At 60.5% G+C, this 24,523-nt stretch overlaps 1 protein-coding gene across 2 annotated transcripts; it reads left to right on the forward strand.

Annotated features, from left to right (window-relative positions):
- Window positions 1–8,837: 8,837 nt before the first annotated feature.
- CTSH (cathepsin H) lies at window positions 8,838–23,717 on the forward strand. Of its 2 annotated transcripts, none has more exons than XM_086711769.1 (12): window positions 8,838–8,994; window positions 12,584–12,615; window positions 13,197–13,302; window positions 14,271–14,341; window positions 14,848–14,952; window positions 16,421–16,507; window positions 17,166–17,221; window positions 17,871–17,952; window positions 18,692–18,760; window positions 19,649–19,755; window positions 21,236–21,361; window positions 23,455–23,717. In XM_086711769.1, the coding sequence occupies exons 1-12, from the start codon at window positions 8,904–8,906 to the stop codon at window positions 23,486–23,488; spliced, it is 966 nt and encodes a 321-aa protein (XP_086567895.1). In that variant the 5' UTR covers window positions 8,838–8,903; the 3' UTR covers window positions 23,489–23,717. The 2 variants fall into 2 exon arrangements, with proteins under 2 accessions (XP_086567895.1, XP_086567894.1); XM_086711768.1 differs by lacking the exon at window positions 23,455–23,717 and adding an exon at window positions 22,092–22,456 and having other exon boundaries at window positions 8,840–8,994.
- Window positions 23,718–24,523: the final 806 nt, after the last annotated feature.

Below are 24,523 nucleotides of genomic sequence, written 5' to 3' on the forward strand. Positions count from 1 at the left end.
GTGCCCAAAATCACCTCTGTGTCCAGGCAGGGCGGGGCCTTTCAGCGTTTCTGTCCCCTCGACTCGCTTTCTTAACGGGCTCACTGCTTACTTCTCAGACAAGAATGTCACCTTACAAGCAGCTGAAATTCCCAGACCAGCGCTGCGGGGGTCATGTGGGTGACCCCCTGCCAGGCCCTGGACATTCGTCCCTCCCTTGGGGACTTCCCGCCTCCTTCTTGTAAAACCTCCCACTGGGGACCACACTTTGCTTGCGGCCCTATCCGTGAATCGTTTCGTAAAACCAATTCCATCTCCACATTTACTCGGTTGACTGTCGTTTCTCAACAGACATAAAGAGCTCGTTTGTTAATGAAAACTCACTGAATCCCCCCCCAAAAATAATTCAGTGAGAAAAATGGCATTGTTTTACCTTTTTGCAAATCTCTTTCGTGTCTGGCCGAAGCAAGAACGGCTGAATTCCCGCGTCTGCTTCCGCGTTCGATCCGTCACACGCGATGTGGCGTCTGGAAAACTCTACGCTCGTGAAAACCAGAGAACGGCCAGTGCGCCAGCGTTCGTCTGATAGTCGTCTCCCTTCATTACACAGTTGTCAGTGTGCAAGAGGGTGGAAACGCGGTCCTGCATCAGCCACCGCCCAGCGCGGTCCGCAGGGCTGCTTGCTGAGTAAATGGGCCGCGTCCTGCCATTCAAAACGTGCCCCCTAAACCCGCAACGTCAGCATCGCCTGGGACCTGGTCACGAACGCGGGATCTGGGTCCGCCCCGGGCCTCCTGAATCAGGGTCGAGTTTCAACACCTCCAGGAGGGTTGTTTCAGAAGCCGGGCCCGGGGAATAACGCGCCCAAGCCTCACCAGGCACACGTGAGCAGAGGTCCACCCGGCCCCTGGACACGGCCACGTTCACTTCCGTGACCTCATCACCCCCTAGCCCCGCATGTGCCAAGCGGGCCGCGCCGTGGGCTGGCCTCAGTTATGGGACGGTGGCGGGCAGATGTGCCCCCGAAGGTGTCCACGCCCCAACCCCTGGATCCTGTGAAAATAGTATGTTGGCCAGAGGGGCTTTGCAGACTTAATTAAGGTTGTAGGCTTTAAAATAGGAAGATTAGCCTTATCACGTGGCCCGGTCTAATCCCACACGTCCCTAAAGGTAGAGCACTTTCGGGGACACCCGGGTGGCTCAGTCAGTTGAACGCCCAACTCTGGATTTCGACTCAGGCCATGATCTCACAGTGTGGGGTCCAGCCCTGCGTCAGGCTCCTGGGGATGCTCTCTCTCCCTCTCTGTCTGCCCCTCCCCAGCTCCTGCTGTCTTGCTCTCTCAGAATAAAAAGAAAACAAGTAGAGAGCTTTCTCCAGCTGGAGGCAGAGAGACGGTGCAGAGGTGAGGTCAGAGAGTTGTAAGTGTGAGAAGGAGGACTCCCCGCCCCCACTGGCTGGAAGACGGTGACGGAGACACAGGTGGCTTTGTGCTGACGGCCAGCAAGGACCCGGGGCCCTCGGCCCCACAAATGCAGGAAGTAAATTCTGCCCGAGTCTGAATGAGTTGGGGGAAGATTCTCCCCCAGAACCTCTCGATAAAAGCCCAGGCCCACGGACCCCCGACTCTGGTCTTGAGACCTGCCCAGGGGGATCGGCCACGTCCCCCAGAGCCACGGACCTCCAGACACGTTTATGTTGTTTTGAGCCCCTAAGGGCGTGATAAGTTGCTACGGCAGCGACGGGAAGCTTCTACAAGCACCCACCACGCCCGGCCCGCTGTGCCAGTCCCAGGGGCGCCATCACCCCCGCTGCACAGGGAAGGAACCCCGACTGTCCCACGGCAGTGTGCCCCGGGTATACAGTGACTGCCAGCGCGGGGTCTGATGTCAGCTCTGCAGCCCTCGGCCCTGGGCCGCCTCCCGGCCCCCGTCACGCTGTCCCCTCCTCCTGGAGCACCACCCTTGCCGTCCCCTTCCTGCCTCCCCAGACCCCACCCTCTGGCAATGCCCTTCTCTCCGGGAAATCTTCCTTAATTCTCTCCAGTCCCGGGCTTCATCTGTCCCATCTCGGGGTGACCTCTTTGTCATGCCGCAGACCTGTGTCACCACCTCCCACGAGACCCCACCCGGGGTCCCCACCCAGAACCCGCTTGGGATTCTCCCTCTCCCTCTCTCTCTGCCCCTCCCCGCCCTCAAATAAAATTAAAAAAAAAAAAAAAAAAAGCCAGACGGACGGCCACCGAGCACCTGAGACAATGCTCAACAGACCGAGTCGTGAAGGAAATGCAAATCACAACCGCCACGCGACTTCACGCCCACTGCGAGGTCTGCGGTCACATCCCAAACCCCCAGAAAATCACGAGTCCCTGCGAGACAAGGGCAGACCCGCGTTCACCGCTGGTGGGACTGAAACATGACACACAGCCTCTGTGGGGAAAACGGTCTGGCGGGTCCTCGGGGAGTCAGACAGCACTACCCCGTGATGCCCCTGCCGGGGCCCCACCCCCGGGGGAAAAAAAACACGTGTTCGCGCAGAAACCTGTGCGCGGACGTCTCCAGCAGCAGCCTCCACGATAACGCCGAAGCGAGGACCACACACGTGTCCACGGGCGGACGGTGGAACAGACGAAGCGTGGCGTCTCCACACAGGGACCATCCCTCGGCCTTAAACAAACACTGGGGCCCCCGGCCGGCTCTTGATCTCAGGGTGGGGAGTTCCAGCCCCGCGCTGGGGGTAGAGGTGACCCGAAAAGGCATCGATCGATACGTGCTACGGTTCGGATGGACCTCGAGACCATGATGCTAAGCCAAAGAAGGCAATTACGAAACGTCACCCGGTAAAGGTCACACGGCATAGAATTCCTTTTATGCCAAGTGTCCAGAGCAGGCAAATGTTTGCAGGCAGAAAACAGGTTAGTGGCTGCTGGGGAATTTGGGGTGGAGGAAGCCGGGAGTGGTTACTTAATGGGCGTGGGCTGTTCCGTGGAGATAACAAAGTTTTGAAACTCGGCCCACGTGGTGGTTGCATAACCCTGTGAACTCCCAAGTGCCACCGAAATGGCTCACTTCATTTTATTTGAATTTCGGTCCAAACAAAAGAGAGAGAGACACAAAGAAACCGAGCGCCGGTGTCGGGAGAAAAGCCCTGCGGCCGAGGTCAGAAGCGGTTTAGATCTGTTCGTGGCCTGCCTCTGCGTGGTCACTCGAAAACGGTGGGTCGTGTGCTGCACAGACCTCACGGTGGTTAGAAAACGGAGCAAGAGGAAGGGGTCGGGCCAGAGAGAGCTCTCGGGGGGGCTGTGTCTCCCACGGGACCTCCAAGGGGTAGAAACCCCAGGTTTCTGGCTGAGAGAAGAAGAGGGGCCGGGTGTCAGAGGAGGAAGGGTCTGAGCGACCGCTGGCGGGACGGGGACCAGGCAGGGGCAGGAGAGGCGCCTGGCCCCCCCCACCCCGTGAGGCTGGCCAGGGGTCGCCCGGGTGCACCAAGCACGGCTACCGTCTCGCCGGTCCCGGCACCCAGCTGGCTCCCTGTCGGCCCTCATCTCGCCACCTGTGACCGCGAGTGTTTGCCGCGTAACTGTCGCCCACGCTCAGGCCCAGTGACTCACGCCCCCCACGAGGCAAGGCCACTCCTCCTTGCCGGGAAGGGAGGTCAGGAATGTCCCGCTCGCACAGCCGGGGCAGGGCAAAGCTACTGGTCCTCTTCTGGGTCGGGGGCCCCCGCACGGCCCCGCCTGCGGCTTCCTGCCCCCTGGTTCCTGATGAGCCTCGCGCCCGACCACAAACCCTGACGTCCGCGCTTGTTCCTCTCACGGCAAGGGCAAGCCGCATCGGGGGGTGGGCACAGCACCTCCAAACCCCCCTCAGCCAGACACCCCTCAGGTGTCACCTGTAACGCCCGAGCCTGTCACCATCTGACCCCGAATAAATGAGGTCAACTCTTTCTACTGCTGCATTCGTGCTCTGCTTGCTGTATGCTGTGCTTGCTGTATGCCAGTGAAATCTTCATTTCACCGTGGAGGGCAAGATACAGGAAACCCGACTTTCAAAATATTTAGCCACCAGGACGGCTTGGGCACTGACCCTTCAGACTAACAGCCAAACAGGTGCAAACCGGCTGAAAATCGCTCAGTTCCGCAAGGCGCTCTCACGAACGGTGAAGGATGCAGACTATTAATTGGGGGGTTCTGGAAGGGGAAGTTTCTGTAGGGGAGAGAGGACAAGCCAGGAGAGTAGGGAGGGAGCTGGGGGACGTGCGGGACGGGGAGCTCGCCTGTGCATGGTGCAGAGTGCGGTGTGGGCGGAGGGACGTATCACAGGAGGTCTTGCATGACAGGGTCGACGGTGAGAATCTGTGCACAACAGGAGACTGAAGGGGGCTCTGGAGGAGAGATGAGTGGAGGCAGACATGCTCTGGGCTCTGGCCCCCCAGCTCCTGCCTCCCCCAGACGCAAGAGCAAAACGAACTAAGCAGGAGTAAGTTGCACAGAAGTGTGGGGGCTTGCGGAAGATTCCAGAAACTGCTGGTTCCCTCAAGGGGCCAAGACGAGGGTGAATGAAGCGACACATACCCCTCAGGCACAAAATGTAACCGAGCACCAAAAATTGGAGTAACCAAGATAAATAATATTTTAGGGCAATGTTTTTAAAAATCAAATATTAATGCAAAAAGAAAAAAAAACCCGTGAACAAAGTGTCAAATTTTAATAACTAAAATAATGACGGATTCTAACTCTTTCCTTATACATGACATACTTCCTTCATCCCAGTCCTGGCGGCCTTGATGAAACGCGGCTTCCTGACTTTTCTGGAAGCCTTCGCCCTTCTGGCTGCAGATGCAGCATCTTCACCAAGGGTGCTCGCCAACTTCTCGGGACACTAACTTGTGGCCTCTCTCGTAGTTGGAGGACATCTCCAGGACAACTTCTCTGATCCACAGCACAGGAAGGGACCAAGTTGACAGAGTGTCTCCTGGTGGATGACAGAGCCAGTACAAGACCCGAGTTCCTATGAATCTCCCGGATGCAGACTTACTCCCTCCTGAATTCCTTACCTTTCCCATTTGACAAGCTCTTCAGTCACTCACCTCTGTATCTACCCACCATCCACCCATCTCCTTCCTCCCTCCCTCCCTCCCTCCCTCCCATCCATCCATCGATCCATCCTTCCTTCCTTCTATCCATTCATCTATCCATCCATTCATCCATCCATCTATCCATCCATCCATCCTTCCTTCCTTCCATCCACTCATCTATCCATCCATCCAACCATCCATCCATCCAACCATCCGTCCATCTCCTCCCTCCCTCCCATCCATCCATCCATCCATCCATCTTTCCTTCCTTCCATCCACTCATCTATCCATCCATCCAACCGTCCATCCATCCAACCATCCATCCATCTCCTCCCTCCCTCCCATCCATCCATTCATCCACCCATCCATCCATCTATCTATCCACTCATCTATCCATCCATCCATCCATTCATCCACCCATCCATCCATCCACCCATCCATCCATCCATCCATCCTTCCTTCCTTCCTTCCTTTCATCCACTCATCTATCCATCCATCCAATCAACCATCCATCCATCCATCCATCCATCCTTCCTTCCTTCCTTTCATCCACTCATCTATCCATCCATCCAATCAACCATCCATCCATTCATCCATCCAACCATCCATCCATCTCCTCCCTCCCATCCATCCATCCATCCTTCCTTCCTTCCTTTCATCCACTCATCTATCCATCCATCCAGTCAACCATCCATCCATTCATCCATCCATCCAACCATCCATGCATCCTTCCATACTTCCATCCCCTCCCTCCCTCCTTTCCTTCCCTCCTTCCCTCCCTCCAGCCAGCCATTGCTCCTTCTATCCACTCTACCATACAGGACCCTCTACAGACAGTCGTCCACCCGACCACTTAACCAACGCCCTATCTTCCCGCTACACAAAGTCAGCACGTAGCTGTGGAAAAAGCTCCATCACTTGCCAGCAGGCCTACTGAACTTCCCCACGTCTCAGCTGCTTTATCTGGGAAGTGGGTACCTGTATGCTCCTACAAACCTCACAGGGTTTATGGGCATTAAATAAGCAAATCCACATCGGTGGCAGTTACTATGTCATATTACATTGTTAATGCAGTTCCTACTATCACAAGATGCCAGAGGCGGGGTGCAAAAATGAATCTGGTGAGCCCTCAGCTTGTCTGCTAAGAGGTGGACTCTGACAGGTGACCGCAGCCGGGGAGGTGGGGCAGGCTGCGGGTGATCCCCGAGGAATCAGGAGCTGTGGTTTGGTTGGTGCTCGACCCCTGCTGATGGCTAATTAGAAAGAAGGGCAGGCCTGGGGCTCGCTGTCATTGACCTGCTCCCGAGGGAGAATTGTGGGTTCGTAGAATTGTGGGTTCAGCCGGCCAGCAGTTCGAACCCCAGCTCCATCACTTATCTGTGTGGCCTTAGGCGATCGCTTAAGTGCCTCGATCATTTCATCTGTAAAATGGGGATCAATAGCGAGGATGAGAAAGTTTGTTCACGTAAAGCCCTCGGAACTGGGTCTAACACATCCATAAAGGAGGTAACGACTCCTCTCTTAGCCCCCAGACCCCAGAAGCGCAAACGAGTGCCAGCCTCTGCATGCCTGGGAACCTGAGAACGTGCCCACCACCTGCCACCAGAGGCACCAGTTAATCTGAACGTCTCACCTGCTGGGTGAGTTTCCTCCTGCTGCGTGACGAATCGCCGCACAGGTAGGGGCTCAGGACAACACAGACATCATCTCATAGTTCTCAAGGTCAGAAGTCCGTGTGGAGGTGACGGGCTCCCCTGTTCCCCATCCCACATGGCCAACATCAAGGGGTCACCCACACGGTCTTCCTTTCTGGAGGCCCTGAGAATGAACCTGCCCCCCCCCCCCACCCAACTCAGGAGCCCCATGGGGTGGCTGTCGGCTGGGGCATTCGCACTTTCTGGAGTCCGCCACTCAAAGCCAGCGACGGTGGGCCGTCTCTCTTGGGATTCAAGCTCTCTGACCTCCTCGGGCGCATCTCTCTGCCTCTTCCTCTTCTGCTTTGAAGGGCCCACGTGATTGTCCTGGGGCCCTTGGCCAATCCGTTAACGTCAGCTGGCTGAAAGCCTTGATTTCATCTGCAAAGTCCCTTCACAGCAGTGCCTGGACTGTGTCTGAACAAATAACCCAGGACGGAACTTTCTGGCCGCCGCCCGAGGGCCCAGCAGGGCTGTGCTGCCAGTGCCACCTCTGTAGAGGTACAGAGGACCGGAAGCACGGAGAGGCCGTCCCAGAGGTGATTCCCAGCGGGAGCCAGACGTGCAGACAAACCCGCCATGAAAACGAGTGCAGGCAGCAAAGGACACAGGGCACACGACTGAGCCCATATCTGGGGCGAGTCACTTTTATGGTGCAAGCCACTTGCCCGGGTCACACCGTGATTCCTCAGTGGGACCAGACCCAGACACCGGTCTCCAGCTGACCAAGCCACCGCCTTCCTCACTGCATCTCACGCCCTCCTGATCCACACCACAGGGTCACCGGGGCCCCAGCCCAGGGGGCAGGTCTGGGGTCAGAGGTCAGAGGCGCCTGGGATGGGCAGGTGCGGTGTTTCCTGCTGCGGGAGAGGCCAGCCGTGCGTCCTCCCGAGGCCGGGGACTTACCAAACCTCACTGCAGGGCATTATCCGAGATCTTTGCCTCAAAGTGCACCAGAGGGACATCCAGACGGGAGCAAAGTCACAAACTGACAAAGATCCACTTTATCTGCCAGGACAGTCTGCGGGCACCGATGCCGGTTCTCCTGCAGAGTCGGTGTCCACACGCCGCAAGAGAGCACCCTTAGGCCCCTTCCGTGCACGTTCCTGGGCCCCTACCCACCAGCCAGATCCTAGGAGACAACCCTCATCCCCCCCCTCCCCCGCCCCAACATGCTCCCCTGGGGCCTCAGAGCACAGCCCGGGCTGAGAACTTTGGGAGAGAAAAGCCCTGGGGAGAGCGGTGGGAGCTGAGACAGAACGGCCCCACAGGCCCTGACCGCACCCCAAATTGCCTCTGGCTGCAAAAATGGAGAATGACAGACTGCGGTAGATCAAACCTGGGTTCGGATTCCCAACACGCGCTTCCTGGGACAGTTAGCACAAACTCTGGGGCCTCAGTTTCCCCATCCATAAAATGGGAGTGTGGGTGGGGGGTGAACAACCTGTGGCGAGTACAAAGGTGAAGAACATGGCCCCCAACGTGGGCGGGGGCGGGGGGAGCCCCACAAAACAAGTCCTATTAGCAGCTTCAGGGCCATTTTCTGTATTTGGGAAATCTGCAGAAAGAGGGAAGACTATATATGACTTGTAAGTTCATTCCAACGTGGTTAATGAGGACCAGAGATGGGAGTTCAGGGGGCGGGGGCGGGCGGGAGAGATGGGGGGCTGCGGGGCGGGCAGGGGAGAGGAGGGGCTGCGGGACAGGGGGGCAGGCAAGGAGATGAGGGGCTGCGGGGGATGGGGGCGGACGGTGGAGATAGGGGCATCCGGGGGTGGGGGCGGGCAGGGAGACGAGGTCACGCTGTGACTGCCCCGCAGCAACCCCTGCCCGCGAAGGCCTTCCTTGCAGCGTAGGAGGAAGAGGCGGCAGAGCGCGCACCTCAGGTGCGTCTCCTCATCGGGCGCAGGGGTGTCCCGGAGCCCCGCCCCCGGTGCCCCGCCCCCGTCTGGAGCCCCGCCCCGCCGCCCCGCCCCATCCCCGGTGCCCCTCCCCCATGGAGCCCCGCCCCCCGGTGCCCCCGCCCCCGTCCCCGCCTGGAGCCCCGCCCCGCCCCCCGGAGCCCCGCCCCATCCCGGTGCCCCCGCCCCCGCCCCGGAGCCGCCTCCGCCGCGCTCCTGGGCCCTCGGAGCCAGTCCGCGGGTCAAGCCGCTACGATGTGGGCCGTGTTGTCGCTGCTCTGCGCGGGCGCGGGGCTCCTGGGACCCCCGGCCTGCGGCGCCGCCGACCTCTACGTGAGCTCCTTAGGTACGGGGAGGGGGCGCCGCAGGGGAGGGCCCAGGCCGGGCCGGCTCGGGCGGGGGTGGGGAGCACCTGGCTGGGGGCGGTGAGGCAGGGCCTCTCCCCGGCCCCAGGACCCGGGAGGGGTGAACTGCGTTAGGGGAGGGGGCCGGGAGGAGGGGGAGGCTGAGAGGGCGTCTTGCGTGACCAGAGGAGCGGGTGGGCTGGGCGTCCAAGGCCCCACTGGCCCAGGCGCCTGCAGGGCCTGGAGCCCCGGAGGAGCCGCTGCCTCCACGCCCCGCGGGGGGACGTAGAGGATTGGCTGTGCCCCTGCGGGGAAGAGCAGGGACTTTCCAGCCTTTCTGGCAACTTCCTGGGGATCTCCACAGTTGCCCTGAGAGTCCTGTAGAGTGGGCTTTGCAGGAGCGACCTATTCTAGCCCTTGAAGCCTGAGGGCGCTGCTCCAAGCGCTTTGGTGGACGGTCAGGCCCCAGGGCTGCCCTTTAGGCGGGGGGCACTCTGTTCTTGCACCCCTTCTGCTGCTGCTGCGGCCCTGGGCACCTCCCCAGGCTGAGGGCCCTTCCCTGCGAGCCTGCCGCCCTCCCTGCTGCTGCCCTACCTGCCCTGCACCCAGAGGATTGCCAAGGGACAGCCTTGGGACGGGACAGAGATCACGGAGGCTGAATCTTGTTGGCTCAGAATCTTGCCTCGTTCCTCTGTACACATTTGTGCTAGAAAGCCCCCCCCCGGTCTTGCAAACCTGGGTGGGGGCGAGGGGGCCAGCTGCAGGTCAGCCCCAGGCTGAGGAGAACCCAGTTACCCCCGGGGGCCAGGGCTGTGCTCTGCCCCGGCTGTGTGGCCGTGTGGACTGTCGCACAGGCACCCGTACTAACTCCAGAGCCGGGCCCCGCAAGCTCTTTCTGTAAGGGCCAGATGGGAAATATTTTAGGCTTTGTGGGTCACACCGTGTGTAGCGACTACATAACTCTGCTGGTGAGGGTAACCGTAGACGGTGTGTACGTGAGTGAGCGGGGCTGTGTTCCCATAAACCTTTATTTCTGGACTCTGAAATTCGAACTCAGATGATTCTCAGGTCTTACAAAATGTTGTGTATGTTTTTCAATCCTTCGAAAGTGTAAAACAAACATTTTCCAGCTTGCCATAGTCTGCTGACCCCTGCTCTTGCTGTCCCGTGCACAGTCTCCCAGACAGGGCAGACGTGAAGATGCCCCCTCCAGAAGTCACAGTGGGTTTGAAATGGGTGTGTCCGAGGCTGGGACTCTGGGCTCACCAGCAGGTCCTTCCGGCCCAGCCCCAAGAGCATCTCTGGCTTTTTCTCCCACTGACCTCCAGCGAATGAGGAATAGGCCAGGCTCGTCACACCTGCTTGCTGATTTTGAAATCACCCAGAGGCAAAGAGGCCAGTCAGTTGTCCTAAACTGCATCTGGCCTCAAACCCTGGTCCTGAGTTGAGGTCTGTCTTCTTCTGAAACCACCTGCTGCACAGGGCCCTAAAACCAGGACTGGGAACCCTCTGAAACCTTTCACCGGATTGTACTGGAGAAACGGGCATTTCTTTCCCAGGGAAAGTGGCAACAACTTGGTTTCTGAATAGACGTGTGACCCACACAGGGAAGCCAGAATGCTGAGAAGCAGTGCTCTTTAACCGGGGGAATTTCAAGGTGGGGGTGAGGGGCGGGGAGGGACGGGGAGGGATGGCAGTCCCTGGAGGAACACAGAGAAATTCCCAGTGACTTGGGCACAGATAAGGGGTCAGCGTCCAGCCCCTTTACTTCCAAACATCCTCTTTGCTAACACTGATCTTCCGGGAGAGAGCGCCTCTCACTTGTCCTAAGTCTGGGCCTTGTGGTCATAAACACCTCAGAGGCAGCAGACAGATGGTAACAAATCCTTCTTCAAGGCTGTTGCTGGTTCTTCAAAGAAACAGAGATGGAAGAGAGGGCCTCACAGAGGTATCAGCTGATGGGGTTGTAGAGCATCATGTGATTAGGAACAGAGGAATTGAGAGCCTTTGCTCTAAAAATTGCCTTCCATTCCCAGAAGCAATCGGCAGTTAAGATCTGCTTACTTAGCAGGATTTCTTAGTCCTTTGATTTATTCCTAGAATTAATGCTGACCCGTTCAAAAAAAATAGGAAATATTCACTCATGAATCTATAAATCCACGAGCGGGTGTTGTTAGTAAAGTCCTGTTTATCTCATGAGGGGGTGCACTTCTGATACAAGTTTGTTTTTCATGTTTAACGATTATTTTTCATAGCCTATATTTGGAATACTTTTAAATCTTTTTTAATGCTTATTTATTTTTGAGAGCGAGAGAGAGACAGAGTGCAAGCAGGGGAGGGTCAGAGAGAGAGGGAGACACAGAATCCGAAGCAGGCTCCAGGCTCTGAGCTGTCGGCACAGAGCCCGACACGGGGCTTGAACTCGTGGACCACGAGATCACGACCTGAGCCGAAGTCAGACACTTAACCGACTGAGCCGCCCAGGCGCCCCTGAAATAGTTTAATCAGTTGGGCTGTTAATGACGATTATTCAATCCAGAATACATCTGTATAATGTTCAGGGATGTGTGAGTCACAGGAAGTAAAAATAACTTAAATGCATACTTTCCGTCCTCGTCGCCTGAAAGGACGATCGGGCCTCGAGTGTGAACACGTGCCCCGCTCCCTTCTGTTGCGGATGGCGACCTTCCCACCGCGGTGTTGTACATGGACTCCCTGGCTAACTCTGAGAGAATGACGTGGCCGTCTCATTTTAAAATGCCAGTATTGGGGCGCCTGGGTGGCACAGTCGGTTAAGCGTCCGACTTCAGCCAGGTCACGATCTCACGGTCCGTGAGTTCGAGCCCCGCGTCAGGCTCTGGGCTGATGGCTCGGAGCCTGGAGCCTGTTTCCGATTCTGTGTCTCCCTCTCTCTCTGCCCCTCCCCCGTTCATGCTCTGTCTCTCTCTGTCCCAAAAATAAATAAATGTTGAAAAAAAAATTTAAAAAAAAATAAATATATTAAAAAAATAATAAATAAATAAAAAAAAATAAAATGCCAGTATTTACAATAAGCTGGAACGCGTCCTTCGCAGCCACTGAAATGTAACGCGAAATTGCAGACAACACAAAACCCCGCGTACGGGCACTGCGGGGCAGCGTTTGTGACTCACGTTTTACCGGAGCGTGGTCACATGGCAGGGGCAGAGCAGGGTGGCGGTGACGGAGACCACGGGACCCTGCAGAGACCGAGATATCTGTTATCTGCCCCTTGAAGAAGAAATCTGTTGGCCCTTGGGGTCCACATAAACACAGATGCACAGCCGGCACCCACATGGGGTAAAAGAGTACCGGGGACCCCGTCTGTCGTCTGGGCGCCGCCCCGAGGACACCCACCGGCCGTTTCTGCTCCCACAGCCGCGGCAGCAGTGAGAGTTTGAGGGCTCTTTGGCATGCTGTGCGACACAACACCATTTTCGGTGCTTTGAATGTAGCCTAGTTTCCTGAGATGCAAATCAGTTCTAAAGTGCCCTGCCTGGCTGCGGGCCAGCATCATGGCCAGGAACCCGGGGCCTAATCTGGTTGTTTGGTTTTTTTTTTTCCTTTCTACAGAGAAAGTTCACTTTAAGTCATGGATGGTCCAGGTCAGTGCCCAGCTTCTTTCTGCCGCTCTTCCCCTCTCTGTTGCCTGTTCTCACGCCCTGCTGTGCCCGACTTGAGGCGACGGGGAGGGATTTGCCAGCCCCCTGCCCCTGGGGCCTTCCGGACAGGGAGCTGGCCAAAGCGGGAAAGATTCAGCGACGCGAGCGCGTTCACCTCCGAGGTGTGTGTTCCGTTCCAATCGCCGTGCGACGCCTGCCGGCCGCGGGGCAGTTTGGGGGACACGAGTGCAGGTGCTTCCGAGAGACGGTGATGTCTGACAGGCACCTGACCCGGCAGCGGCTGTGCGTCCGCGGAGGACCTGCACGTGGCCCGTCTCTCCCGGGGCCTCCGGGACTCGGCCCCTCGCCTTCGCTCCGGCCACAGGTCCCCGGAGGCAGGGCCGCGCTTGGCCACCTCCTGGCTTCCTCAGCAGACGCCTCAGCGGCGCCCGCCCACTAGCACGGCTCCCTCGAGGGTCGAGGCGGAAAGGAAAGCTCCAGCCCTCCTCTTAGGAAACGAACCGTCTCCTTCTGGCGAGCCGCCGCTCGTCTCCGTGACTTACGCCTGATGTGTTTTGTTTTAGCACCAAAAGAGATACAGCTCAGAGGAGTACCAGCGCAGGCTGCAGACCTTTGTCGGCAACCGGAGGAGGATAAGCGCCCACAACGCTGGGAACCACACCTTCAAAAGTACCGCGGGGCCGCCTTCCCGCCAGGCTCCCGGGGCCGCGTCTCAGGGCCGGACACGCGCGCGCTAGGGGCGCCCGAGGGTGGAAGGCGCGCCGGGAGTTAGGGTGCGGGCACGTCCCGAGCCCGGCTCTGCAGCTGTATTTAGCGGACCCCGGATTCCGGCTCTGCTGGGCTCCGAGAGTCTCTGTGATGCAGGACGGTACCGGGCCCCCCCGCGGGTCGTGAGGTCTATAGGAGACCGTGTCGGAGCCCTGCCCTCCCTTGCCCGCTCCTGCCCGCCGAGGGTCCGTCCCGATGCTGAGCCCTGCCCTTGGAGTGCTGGCCAGCGGCCCCCCCTTCGGTGCTCTGCACTCAGGAGCAGCCTCTAGGGACGTCCGCCTTCCCTCCGGGGTGGCGTCACGAGAAGTCACTAGAAGCACGTGCACACGGCATATCCAGGGCCTCAGAAACCACGGCAGGGCCAGCTGACCGTAGTGTGGGCAGCAGGCGTAATGCGGGAAAGCTGGGCGTGGCTCTGGTTTCTGCCCACACTGGCCGTGCTGTCCTGGGGGAGCTCGTCGATGCCTCTGATGCTTCACTGGGCTGTGGGGGAGATGGGAGTGCTCCCCGCCCCGTGCGGCGGTGACGGCCGGTGAAAGGCTCTTCGCCTGGACGGCCATCGGGCTCTCCGGCCGGGTGTCAGGCGCTGGGTGCCCAGGCCCCCCCCCCACACACACACACACTAACCGCACCCACATCCCTGCCACGCAGCCCACGCGCGCACAGCTGAGACGCTCCCCGGGCGGTTCGGAGGCACAGGCACGCCTGACCTTGGCGTGTTAGGTCACGTCACGTTCAGAACACGTGAGGGCACCGGCTGCTGCAGACTTGGGACGCAGGTTAACGTGGTTCTCTTTGTCTTTTCTGTTTCTTAGTGGCTTAGGAGCCCCTCTTTCTTTGGGTTTTTTGTTTTTCCTTCTCTTTTTCAGTGGGACTGAACCAGTTTTCGGACATGAGCTTTGCCGAAATAAAACACAAGTATCTTTGGTCGGAGCCTCAGGTAGGTGTTGTGTGTTGTCACCAGATGGGACTCCTTCCGCTCAGACCTTTGCCCTCCTTTCCCAGCAGAGCCCGCCCCACCCCCTCACCGGGGTTCTCGGGGAGTCAGAGAGGCCGCTCGGAGCAGTTCCTCCGTCCACACCTGTGGCCTCAGCCTTGTGGACCCCAGACTTAGGGTTGCCCCAGAAAATACAGATGCGCAGTTAAAACTCAATTTCATGCAAACGGCACGTAACTTTTTGGTGTAAATATGGCATAAACGTGCACGGGGCGTACTTAGGCTGAATAACAGACTTATTCACCGTTCACGTCAGGTTCAAATTTAACTGCAGGAACTGCATTTTTATTTGCCGGACCTGGTTCTCCAGCCGGGGCTCTGAAAGGCACGCGTCTGTTAGCGTTTGGACCCAGTCGCTGGGGGCGGGATGTTTCTTTCTCCTTCTCTGTCGGTGATTCTGTTTTAACTGCACGCTTTTCCCCTGAAAACATTGTGTTTGGCTGTTGCAGAACTGCTCAGCCACCAGAGGTAACTACCTGCGGGGCACTGGTCCCTACCCACCGTTTGTGGACTGGCGCACAAAGGGGAAATATGTCTCGCCAGTGAAAAATCAGGTATGCGCGGCACCCCCCCCCTTCCCCTCCAAATCGCCACATTCGCAGACAGTATTCCCAGAAGAACCCAGAGCATGGCAGGTGTCCCCAGATCTGTGTGTGTCCCCCGTCCCCCCGCCTCTGGGAGGCTGTGAGGTGATGCTGGGGGCTGCTCTGGAGGGAGACAAAGTCCCTCCTTGTTAGACTGAAGCTCGGCTGTGCCCCCCACGCCCAGGGTTCCCCATGCGTCCCAGGTCTCCTATAAAGTCCCTCTGAACATCGTATTCTCTGCGCCCTTCGGAGACGGGACCCCGGGACCCCGTTCCTGCCACCCCATGTTGTTTCTTCCCACCCTCCATCCGCCCAGCGAGGCCTGGCCGGCCTCTCCCGCTGGGTGGCTGCTGGCGGTCAGTTCGCGGCGTGGAGCCCGCCCACCAGGCACGCTCTGGCCGGCCGCCCCCTGCAGTGGCCTGGCCTCCTGCCCTCACAAAGCTGTGAGGCAGCCGGCCGTGTTCCGGGGAGTCTGCCCCTGCCCCCTGCTGTCCCCTCTGCCCACGATGTCCCTCCCTCGGAAGTCACAGTGCAGCGGCCTCCGCTGGCCTTCTCCAGAACGACACCATCCCCTCACCTCCAGAGAGTATGAGGGGAAGTCCCCACCCCCCGAGGAACACTGGCCTTCCATCGAGACTCTCACTGAGAAACATTTTCTCCTTGTCCGTGATAAGGTCTTCTTGACCGGACGGGGTCCTCCCCGAACGGAGGGAGGAAGAGGCCAGCAGGAAGGCCCTCTGCGGGACGGCGGGGCCGGAGGACTGACCCCTGGGCGGTGAGGGGTGATGAGAGGGGCGCTCAGGGGCCGACCAGTCAGGGAGGAAGGGGCATGAGGCCTGAGCCACAGGACCCTGTCTGCGCCTCTAACAGCCCCGCGAGGCAGGCGCACCGGCCCCGTTATACAGTTGACGGGATGGAGGTGACCCCCGGCTGGCACGGCGGTGACACACAGGCAGCCAAGCTGTGGCGCCTGACCCGCATGGCGCCCCGAGGCGGGCCGTGACTGTGGCAGGTGGGCGAGGTGGGGTGGGACCATCTGGGCCCCGATGGAGGTCAGGGCCGACACAGGGTTTGGGGAGTTGTTAGTTTGCTCGTGAGGACAGTGGGTGGAGTGAGGTCGGAGGTGGAGAGGTGACAGAGAAGGTTCTGGAAACAAGACCTGGGCGAGTCCTGCTGAGAAACCATGGGGAGTGGAGGAGGAGCGTAAGATTCAGAAGGAGGAGGAAATCCAGAGACGGGGGCTCCGGCCCTCGCGGGGCTGTGGGGCCTGGTCAGCGAGGGGCCGGGGCTACGAGGCACCCACGGCTGGCAGCCGCTCCTGCTCCTCTGCAGGCCTCGGGCACCCCACCTGGAACAGGAGGGACCCCGCAAGGGTCCGAGGGCACGGGAGCCTGCCTCCTGGGGTCCCTGTGACTGACCCCCGCCCCGGCCTCTCTAGGGCGGCTGCGGCAGTTGCTGGACCTTCTCCACCACGGGGGCCCTGGAGTCCGCCATCGCCATCAAAACCGGGAAACTGCTGTCTTTGGTAAGCAGCCCGCCCCTGGGGCCACCCACGGAGGTCGTGGCTTGGCCCCAGGGCCTGGCAGGAGGGCCAGGTGGGCCTTCAGGCTCCTTCGGGGCTCGGTGGCGATGCTGCCCCAGCTGGCACCGGGCCCCCAGCCTTGTGGACGTTCGGCCTGGGAGTCTCCACGGACATTTTGCCGGAAAGCAATGAGGTTTCCCCGGGACACAGCCAAGGGCCCGTTCCGGGTGGTGCCCAGGCGGCGCTGGTCTTGGCGGCCTGAGGGGACTTCGGGAAGCGGCGCCTGCGGGGTGGGGCACGTCTGGGGGCCCTGCTCTTCCGACTGCCGCGGCTGTCAACAGGAGGCAAGAGCGGGGCCCGTGTGTGCGACTGCTGACCCCGTGACCCCAGGGCAAGGGGGGCGAGGGGCAGGGCCCGGAGGGCGGAGCAGGGTCTCCAGTGGGGCCTGCCACCGTGGGCACACGAGCCTCGCCGTGCACACCCACGGGCAGCACCCAGCGGCCACCCGCCCTCGCCCGCCGGCCCTGGCCTGCCCCCGCACACCTGCTGTCCCCACCCTGGGTGCTTGTAACCGGCCTTGACACAGTGCCGATGAGGCCACAGGGGTGTGCGCCAGCCCTCGCTCACCGCGCTCGCTCACCGCGCTCGCCCCTTCCTGCAGGCGGAACAGCAGCTGGTCGACTGTGCCCAGAACTTCAACAATCATGGCTGCCAAGGGTGCGTCCCTGCCCGGGGGCCCAGAGCCCCCCTCGTTTCCCACGACCGCTTCTGTTGGGTCAGCGGTGGGAGGAGAGTCGTCCCGGCTTCATGGAGGGGACGGTCCTATGCCCGAGGTCCCTTAGCCGGAATTCGGCAGAGCTGGGATCCAAGCCCAGGCCTGTCTGGTTCTACCGTCCGCCCTCTTTCCGTGGCTGTGGCTGAGGGGTCCCTGGGAGGTTGTTCAGCGTCTTTGAGCCCCAAGAGATAACGGTATGGGCCACACGGGGTTCACGGGAGGAGCTGGGCGGTCATGTTTGCAAAGCGCCTTGCGCTTGGGGGCCCAGCGGGCATGGCGGCGGCCAGAGCAGGCCGTTGGCGGGTCCCTTCTGCCGTCCGGTGGGACTGCTTGCTCTTCCTGGCAGAAGGGCCTGGGCCCGGGGTCCCTGAGACTCCCGAGGGCTCTCTGTGCCCCTGACACATGTTTGACCGTCCTCGGACTCCGGGGGTCTGTCCCGGGGCCAGGGAGCTGGGGCGGCCCTGCCAGCCCCTCCCGCGCCCAGAGAGCTCCCCTGTGGCTGGGTCCTGCCCCGGTCGAGGTCCAGCGCCTGCAGGGGCCGCCGGTGGCGGGGCCGGTTCAGGTAGACACCTCCGCTCGTGCTTCTCACAGGGGCCTCCCCAGCCAGGCGTTCGAGTACATCCGGTACAACAAAGGCATCATGGGTGAAGACACCTACCCCTACAAGGGCCAGGTAACCCTGGGTGGCACGGCCTCGTGGCCTGGGCTGCGCACCGCCGACCCCTCAGCCTCGGGGAGTGCCTCGTCCTCCCCCCCAGGCTGCAGCACTGCCCTCCCGCCGCTTCGGGTCCCCCCCCCCCCCACCCTGCCCCGGCGCCAGCCTCGGCTGCTCCCCCCGTCTGCCGTGGGTGCCAGAGCACGCCCTCCAGCACCCGCACCCTCTTTCCCAAGGCCTGCTGAACACGCCACGGGTCACCAGGCCACGTCCTCCCCGTCCACAGCCCTGCCCTTCCCCCAGACCTGTGGCTCCGCCTGCATGTCCCCGCACCGATGAGCGGCACCAGCCCCCTGAAAACCTGCCGGCCACCGGTGGGCTGTCTGGGGACCGTCCCCACCCTAGACCCTCACTCGAGTCTGCCTTTCAGCCGTCGGAGGTGACACAGCTGCTCCTTCGGTCCACCCGCTGAGTCGTCCCTCCCTTCCCCGGCCGGGCAGGCTCGCACTCACCTCCGTCCCGCCGAGTGCCCGTGAGCCCACCTCTGCCGAAGCCAGTGCCAGGCCGTCCCGCCCGCCCCTGTGAGCTCCTTGAAAACAAGGATGCCTCTGACTCCCTTTTAAGTGACCCCATCACCCGGCCCCGGCGCACGGGGCATTGGCTCCGCAGACGTCATCAGCCGGCTCGGGGGAGGCCTGAAGTCCCAGCCTGGGGCCGAGCCTCCCTCACCCGTGTTCCACACCGTTTGCCTGAACAGGACGGGGACTGCAAATTCCAGCCCAGCAAGGCCATTGCCTTCGTGAAGGACGTAGCCAACATCACAATCGTGAGTACCGGATCCTTCCCTCCGACGGGGACTGTGTTCTCACGAGGGGGCCGGGGCACAGCGCACAGCCTCCTCTCCTAGCACTTTGACTAGAAGGTCTTATCGTTGTGCCCAGTCACCGCGGCGGCAGAGGGTGGGAGGGAGGCGGGAGGGGCAGAGCGTGGGACTAGCATCAGGCGCGGGGGCTCTGACCTTTGTCTGTGCAGGGCTCCAGCCTTGTCTCCGTGTCCTCCTCCGTAAGTTGCAGGCAGCGACTCCCATCCCGCAACACGGGGTGTGTGTGTGTGAGTGCCATCAGCGTGTGCGCGAGAGAGCGAATGCAGATTCACCGAGTATGAATGTGCATCAGTCAGGATAAGCCAGGTTATGCTGCCGTAACAAACAACCCCACAACGTGAAGTGCCCGCGGCTGGCTTCACGCCAGGACACAGGCAGAGGGAGAGGTGGTTGATTTTGCTGGCTTTGTGAGGGCAGGCGTCCCGTGGGCAGGGAAGGGGGAGTCATGGAGGGACTGTAGGGGGACCGCAGTGACAGAACGAGCCGGCCTGCCTGCACCCATGGCCCCCACCCTGAGGGTTTCCTTATTAGGAAGAGAGATCGCCAGCAGACCAGCCCAGCGAAGGGAAGGAGGGTCACAGGGGAGCCGAGGTTTCAGGGGAGCAGCCCATAAGCCAAATAAAAAAGGGCAGGAACCGGGCCATTCAGGCAAAACCCCCACCGTCTGCTGGGTGGAGGGTGCAGCCTCCGCCCCTTAGTGGCTTTTTGGCCCAACGCAGTCTTCTCTTCCTTCCTCGTGCACCCACCCAGCCCCCAGCCTCCGTCCCTACCCTGGGACGAAGGAGCACGTTTTGAACGGGGTCAGAGGTGACAGAGACTGTGTGTCCACAGAATGACGAGGAGGCGATGGTGGAGGCGGTGGCCCTGTACAACCCCGTGAGCTTTGCCTTCGAGGTCACCGACGACTTCATGATGTACAGAAAGGGCGTCTACTCCAGGTGAGCGGGCCCACAGCCACAGGGCCGGGGCCGGGCGGGCGTCCCCGACTCCTGGCCAGGCCGTTGCTTGAGGGCGCCGCGGGCTTGGCATTTCCCGCGGCCCACTCGGGCCCCGCGGCTCCGGGCGTGGAGTCTGGTGTGGCGAGGAGCGGGGAGGAGGACAGACCGGGCCGCTCGGCGACAGTGCTTGCTCTGCGTCGGTGGAAGAATTGCCCGCGGCCGAAAACACCCGCGTTCAGGGTGGGAAGCTGCGAGAGAGGGGGGAGAAAGCGGCCGCTCTCGGGACCCCGCGCCGGGAGTCTCCCCACACCGCTCTTCAGAAAACTGAGCGTTTCTGGGACGGGGCCCACCTCACCCTTGCCTCTGGCCACCCGCCTGTCCCACGTCATGAGCAGGCCCACGGGACCCACGGCCGTCCGGCCAGCTCAAGCGGGTGGCCCGTGGGGACCTCAGATCCGACACGTCTCCTCCCCACCCTCATAACGCTGCCCAGAAATGTGCTCTGACCCACGTGTCCTTGTGCCCCACCGGCGGGCCGCCCTCCGCGCAGAGCCAGAGTCCGCCTTGTGGAGCGCTCTCCAGCCACGCCAGCCTCTGCCTCCTCAGTGTACCCGTCCATGGTCCAGGGTCGGCTGGGCTGGGGGACCCCGGCGATCTGGCCCTTCTTTCTCTGAGCTCATCTGCCGCGTGGTCCCCATTCGGCCCTCGCGCCCCACCCCAGCCACACTGAGGGTTTGTGGTTTCAGGCCTGCCTTTCTCGGGCTCCTCAGCCCTGGGTCGCCATCCGGCAGGGGCCTCCTGCCAAGCGAAGCTTCCCTGGGACGGGAGCAGAGCCGCGGGCCCTGCAGGTGCACCGCCACCTGCCCTGGCCTGTCCCAGAGCAGGAACCCAGTCAGGCGTCAGCCCAGTGTCGAGTCAGCACCGCCTCTTGTCCTCTTGAGTTTCTTAGGATTTCCTTGTGGAAACTGGTTCCCCGTTGTCCACGGAAAACCTGTGCGTTTGCCCCAAGTACAGGTAGTCTTAAAAATGAATTCAATGGCAACAAAGCAACACCCCAGATACTGTTGCGTGCACGGGTGTGGGAGGTGCACAGGTGCGCAGGTGCGGGAGCGGGGCGGGTGCACAGGTGTGCGGTATGGGAGGAGGTAAGGCAAGTGCACAGGTGCACAGGTGCAGTAGAAACGACAGGTGCAGCTGGAGGGTGGTCTCTCCTTGCTGTGAATTAGGCGTCAGAGAGCGTCCGGGCTTGTAGCTGGGCCAGCGCCCCTCGTGCGCTCCTTTGTGTGAACGGAACCGAGAGGACTGGAGGGACTACGTGTCTCGCGCCGTGAGCGGAGTTAGTTCTCCTTACGTGGCTCCGGTGCCCGCATTGAGAAACACTGCTTTGGAGCCTCCGAGGACCGCCGTGGGACGGGGGCTGAGCCGTCGGATGCTTTCGTCCTTCCTGTGTGTTCAAACCTTTTTTATTTTCGTTCTCCAGCACTTCCTGTCATAAAACTCCAGATAAAGTAAACCACGCGGTACTGGCTGTTGGGTATGGAGAAAAAGATGGGATTCCCTACTGGATCGTGAAAAACTCTTGGGGTCCCCAGTGGGGGATGAAAGGGTAAGCAGCTGGGAAGGGCGTGATTGCTCGGGTCTGGGGGCCCTGGAGGGGTCGCCGCCCCGTCGAGTGTGTGGCTTCTGAGCAGGGGCCAGTTGGCCGAGACCCCGTGCAGGCCCCTGGGGAGGGGCCCGAGACTGTGAGCTACGCACCCCGGAGACGTCCCTGGCAGCCCCCGCCTGCCCTGAGCCCCAGATCTTAACAGTCGTGTGTCAGGAACGGCAACATTGTCTCAGGGGGATCTGTGGCCGGAACCAGAACCAGCATAGAGCCCTGCTGGGAGGGAACCGGGCTGGGTGGGCAGGTTACCAAGGCAACGAGCTTATCCCTGACCGTTAACAGCCAGGGGCTGGCACCAGGTGCCCTGGGTACATGCCCTGAGGGGACTCTGTCCTGTCCCCCACCAGAGTCTGCGTCCTAGGGCAGGGTGGGGCGGGGACAGAGACCATACATAACTATGTGAGGGCCTAGGTCAGGGCTGAGAAGGAGCCCCGGAAAATTCTGGGGAAGGTGGGGTGTGGACACAATATGTCAGCCGAAGAGAGACAAGGAAAAGGTCTTCGCAAAGTCAGGTCGGGTTTTCTGACCATAAAGTAAGCCCAGCGCTCCTGTTTTATGAGTAAATTCAGACGCCCTCACCCCCGGAGCCAGATCTTGGTGAGCGGTAAAACCTTCCAGAAAGGTCTGTGGTGAGGAAGCTCCAGCCAGGCCCCCGCCCACCCTGTCTGCCCAGGTACTTCCTCATCGAGCGCGGAAAGAACATGTGTGGGCTGGCGGCCTGTGCCTCCTACCCTATCCCGCTGGTGTGAACCTGGACGGACGGACAGACGGACTGACGGAGGGAGTCCTGCCCTGGGCGAGGTGGCAGGGACACCGCCTGGGGCCTCGCCCCCGGGCCCTGCCTGCAGGCCTGAGGAGGAGGAGTCCCACCCGTGTCCTCTGACGCAAAGGTGGCCGCCAGCCCTGTGCCTGTAACGGACTCCAACCCACGCGGCCGCGAACACTCTTTATCTCCCACAGGGCCGCTTCTCACGTGTGGAGAGCGCCCGTGACGGTCTTCCCTGCGGTCTTTGTTCAATAAACACTTGGCGAAGCCTCCCCGTGCGGGCTTGTGCTGTGTGCTGGGGCCACACACGGCGTGGCCCCGGTCTGTCCTCCAGGCACACGTCCCCCCAGAGGGAGGCCCCGAGGGGCTGCCTGGCCGGGAGGACAGTGAGGGAGGGCACTGGTGTCACCGTCACAGGCTGGCTTTGAGACAGGTTGTCCCCGGCGGGGAGGTGCGAAAACGTGCTGGGCTTGGCAGAGTCGGCGCTCGGATCCCCGCTGTTGGCCCGGAAGCCTGCCTGTCTCTCTCAGTGGCTTCTCTCTCTCAGTGGCCTCCCTCCCCAGCCACTGGCCTCCCCCCAGGACTGTCCCACCCCCCCCACCCCCAGCCCTGCCGCTCAACCTGCCTGACGCTCCTGCCAGCCCCACACCACCCCTTCCCCGTTGAGAGCTCCTGGTCTCCGTTCAGAAGGCAGCCACGGACTCACTGCTGTGGCCCTTGGCCTCAGGGGGCCGGGTCCACGGGAGGAGCCGGGGCTCTGCTCTCTGTCCTGCAGTTTATGGTTTCCTTACCGTGAAGCCTTTCGCGTCATTTGGGCCTCCTGGAGAGCTAAAGGCTTGAGGATATTTGGGGGGAAGTGGGAGGGGGGTTGACAACAAGGCTTATTTAGAAGATACCAGTATGGGGGCACCTGGGTGGCTCAGTGGGTTAAGCATCCGACGTCGGCTCAGGTCATGAGGTCAGGGTTTGTGGGTTCGAGCCCCGCGTCCGGCTCCGTGCTGACGGCTCAGAGCCTGGAGCCCGCTTCGGATTCCGTGTCTCCCTCTCTCCCTCTCAAAAATAAAGATTAAAAAAAAGTAACAGAAGTTCTAGATACAAGAAAATGACAAAATTATTAGAAGCAAAAGTAGGGCTTGGGTAAACTGAGCAGTAACCACCTTCTCCATCAACATAAATGAGCGAACTCTTGCCCAAAATAAAAACACGGATTTGGTACGTTTCCAACTAAACTTTCAATAAAGCTGCTTGACACTTTTCTATTCACCTGAAGGGAAACAAGGCCGAGATGTGCTAAGATTTTATGAATGAGTGAAGGGAATGCACGTCAACACTGGAAGGTGCACCAGCCAAGAACAAACAGATGTACCACCCAGAGTCTCCAGAAGGAGAATTCGGTCCGTGAGTAGCATATGGACACGTTAATTTTTACTACTCGATAAAAGGTGGTAGATTGGACACCTAGTTGGAAAAACAATTTAACCTAAATCTTCACCCAGAACGTAGTCTTTTTTAATAAACCTTTTTTTAAACGTTTATTATTGAAACAGAGCACAGGCAGGGGAGGGGCAGAGAGAGGGAGAGAGAGAATCCCGCACAGGCTCCACACTGTCAGCGTAGAGCCCGATGCGGGGCTCAAACTCACAAACCGTGAGATCACGACCTGAGCTGAAATCAAGAGTCGGACGCTTAACCCACTGAGCCCGCCAGGCGCCCCTGCGTGGTACACTTTGAAAGTGGGACTTTTACGGTATGTGAATTGTACCTAAAAAAAAAAAAAAAAAAGTCCAGGGTGAGCCCCTTGCGGGTTCGTGCGGGACGCCACCGGGCTCTGTGCCCAGGAGACGGGGCCCCGCAGGTGGAGGCCGTTGGAGCTGAGCTCTGAGGGACGAGTGGGCCTCGCTAAAGGACAGTTAAGGGAGAGGCGTGTTGGAAGGCGCGGGGGGCGCCGCGACGTCCGCAGAGGAAGCTGAGGCTGGGGGCCCGTGGTCCCAGCGGGTGGTCGCGGGAGAGGAACCAGGGTGATGCACCCACTCTGCCCGCCGGGCGCCGTGGGAAGGGCCGCACCCGCCAGCCCAGAAACGTCCCCTTCAGGCCAAGTGCCCCCTGCACGAGCGCTCGGGCTCCTGGGCGAAGACACCCCTCCTCCAGAGTGGGGGGGGTGCCCCTCCTCTGGGTCCAGCCACCCCCGGAGAGCAGCATCCACGCACACAAGCCACCCTTCTGGGGACAGGCATGAAGCCCTTCGGCAGCCCCCAAACCCGAAAACGTCAAGCCTCTCCCCTACTCAGATGCGGTGTGCATGGGCAGGAAAGGGCAGGCTCCTGTTCTGTGAAGTGTCA

The sequence above is a fragment of the Puma concolor genome, chromosome B3 (genome assembly GCF_028749965.1).
Source record: "Puma concolor isolate L17-30 chromosome B3, mPumCon1.1.hap2, whole genome shotgun sequence".
NCBI classification, from domain to species: Eukaryota; Metazoa; Chordata; class Mammalia; order Carnivora; family Felidae; genus Puma; species Puma concolor.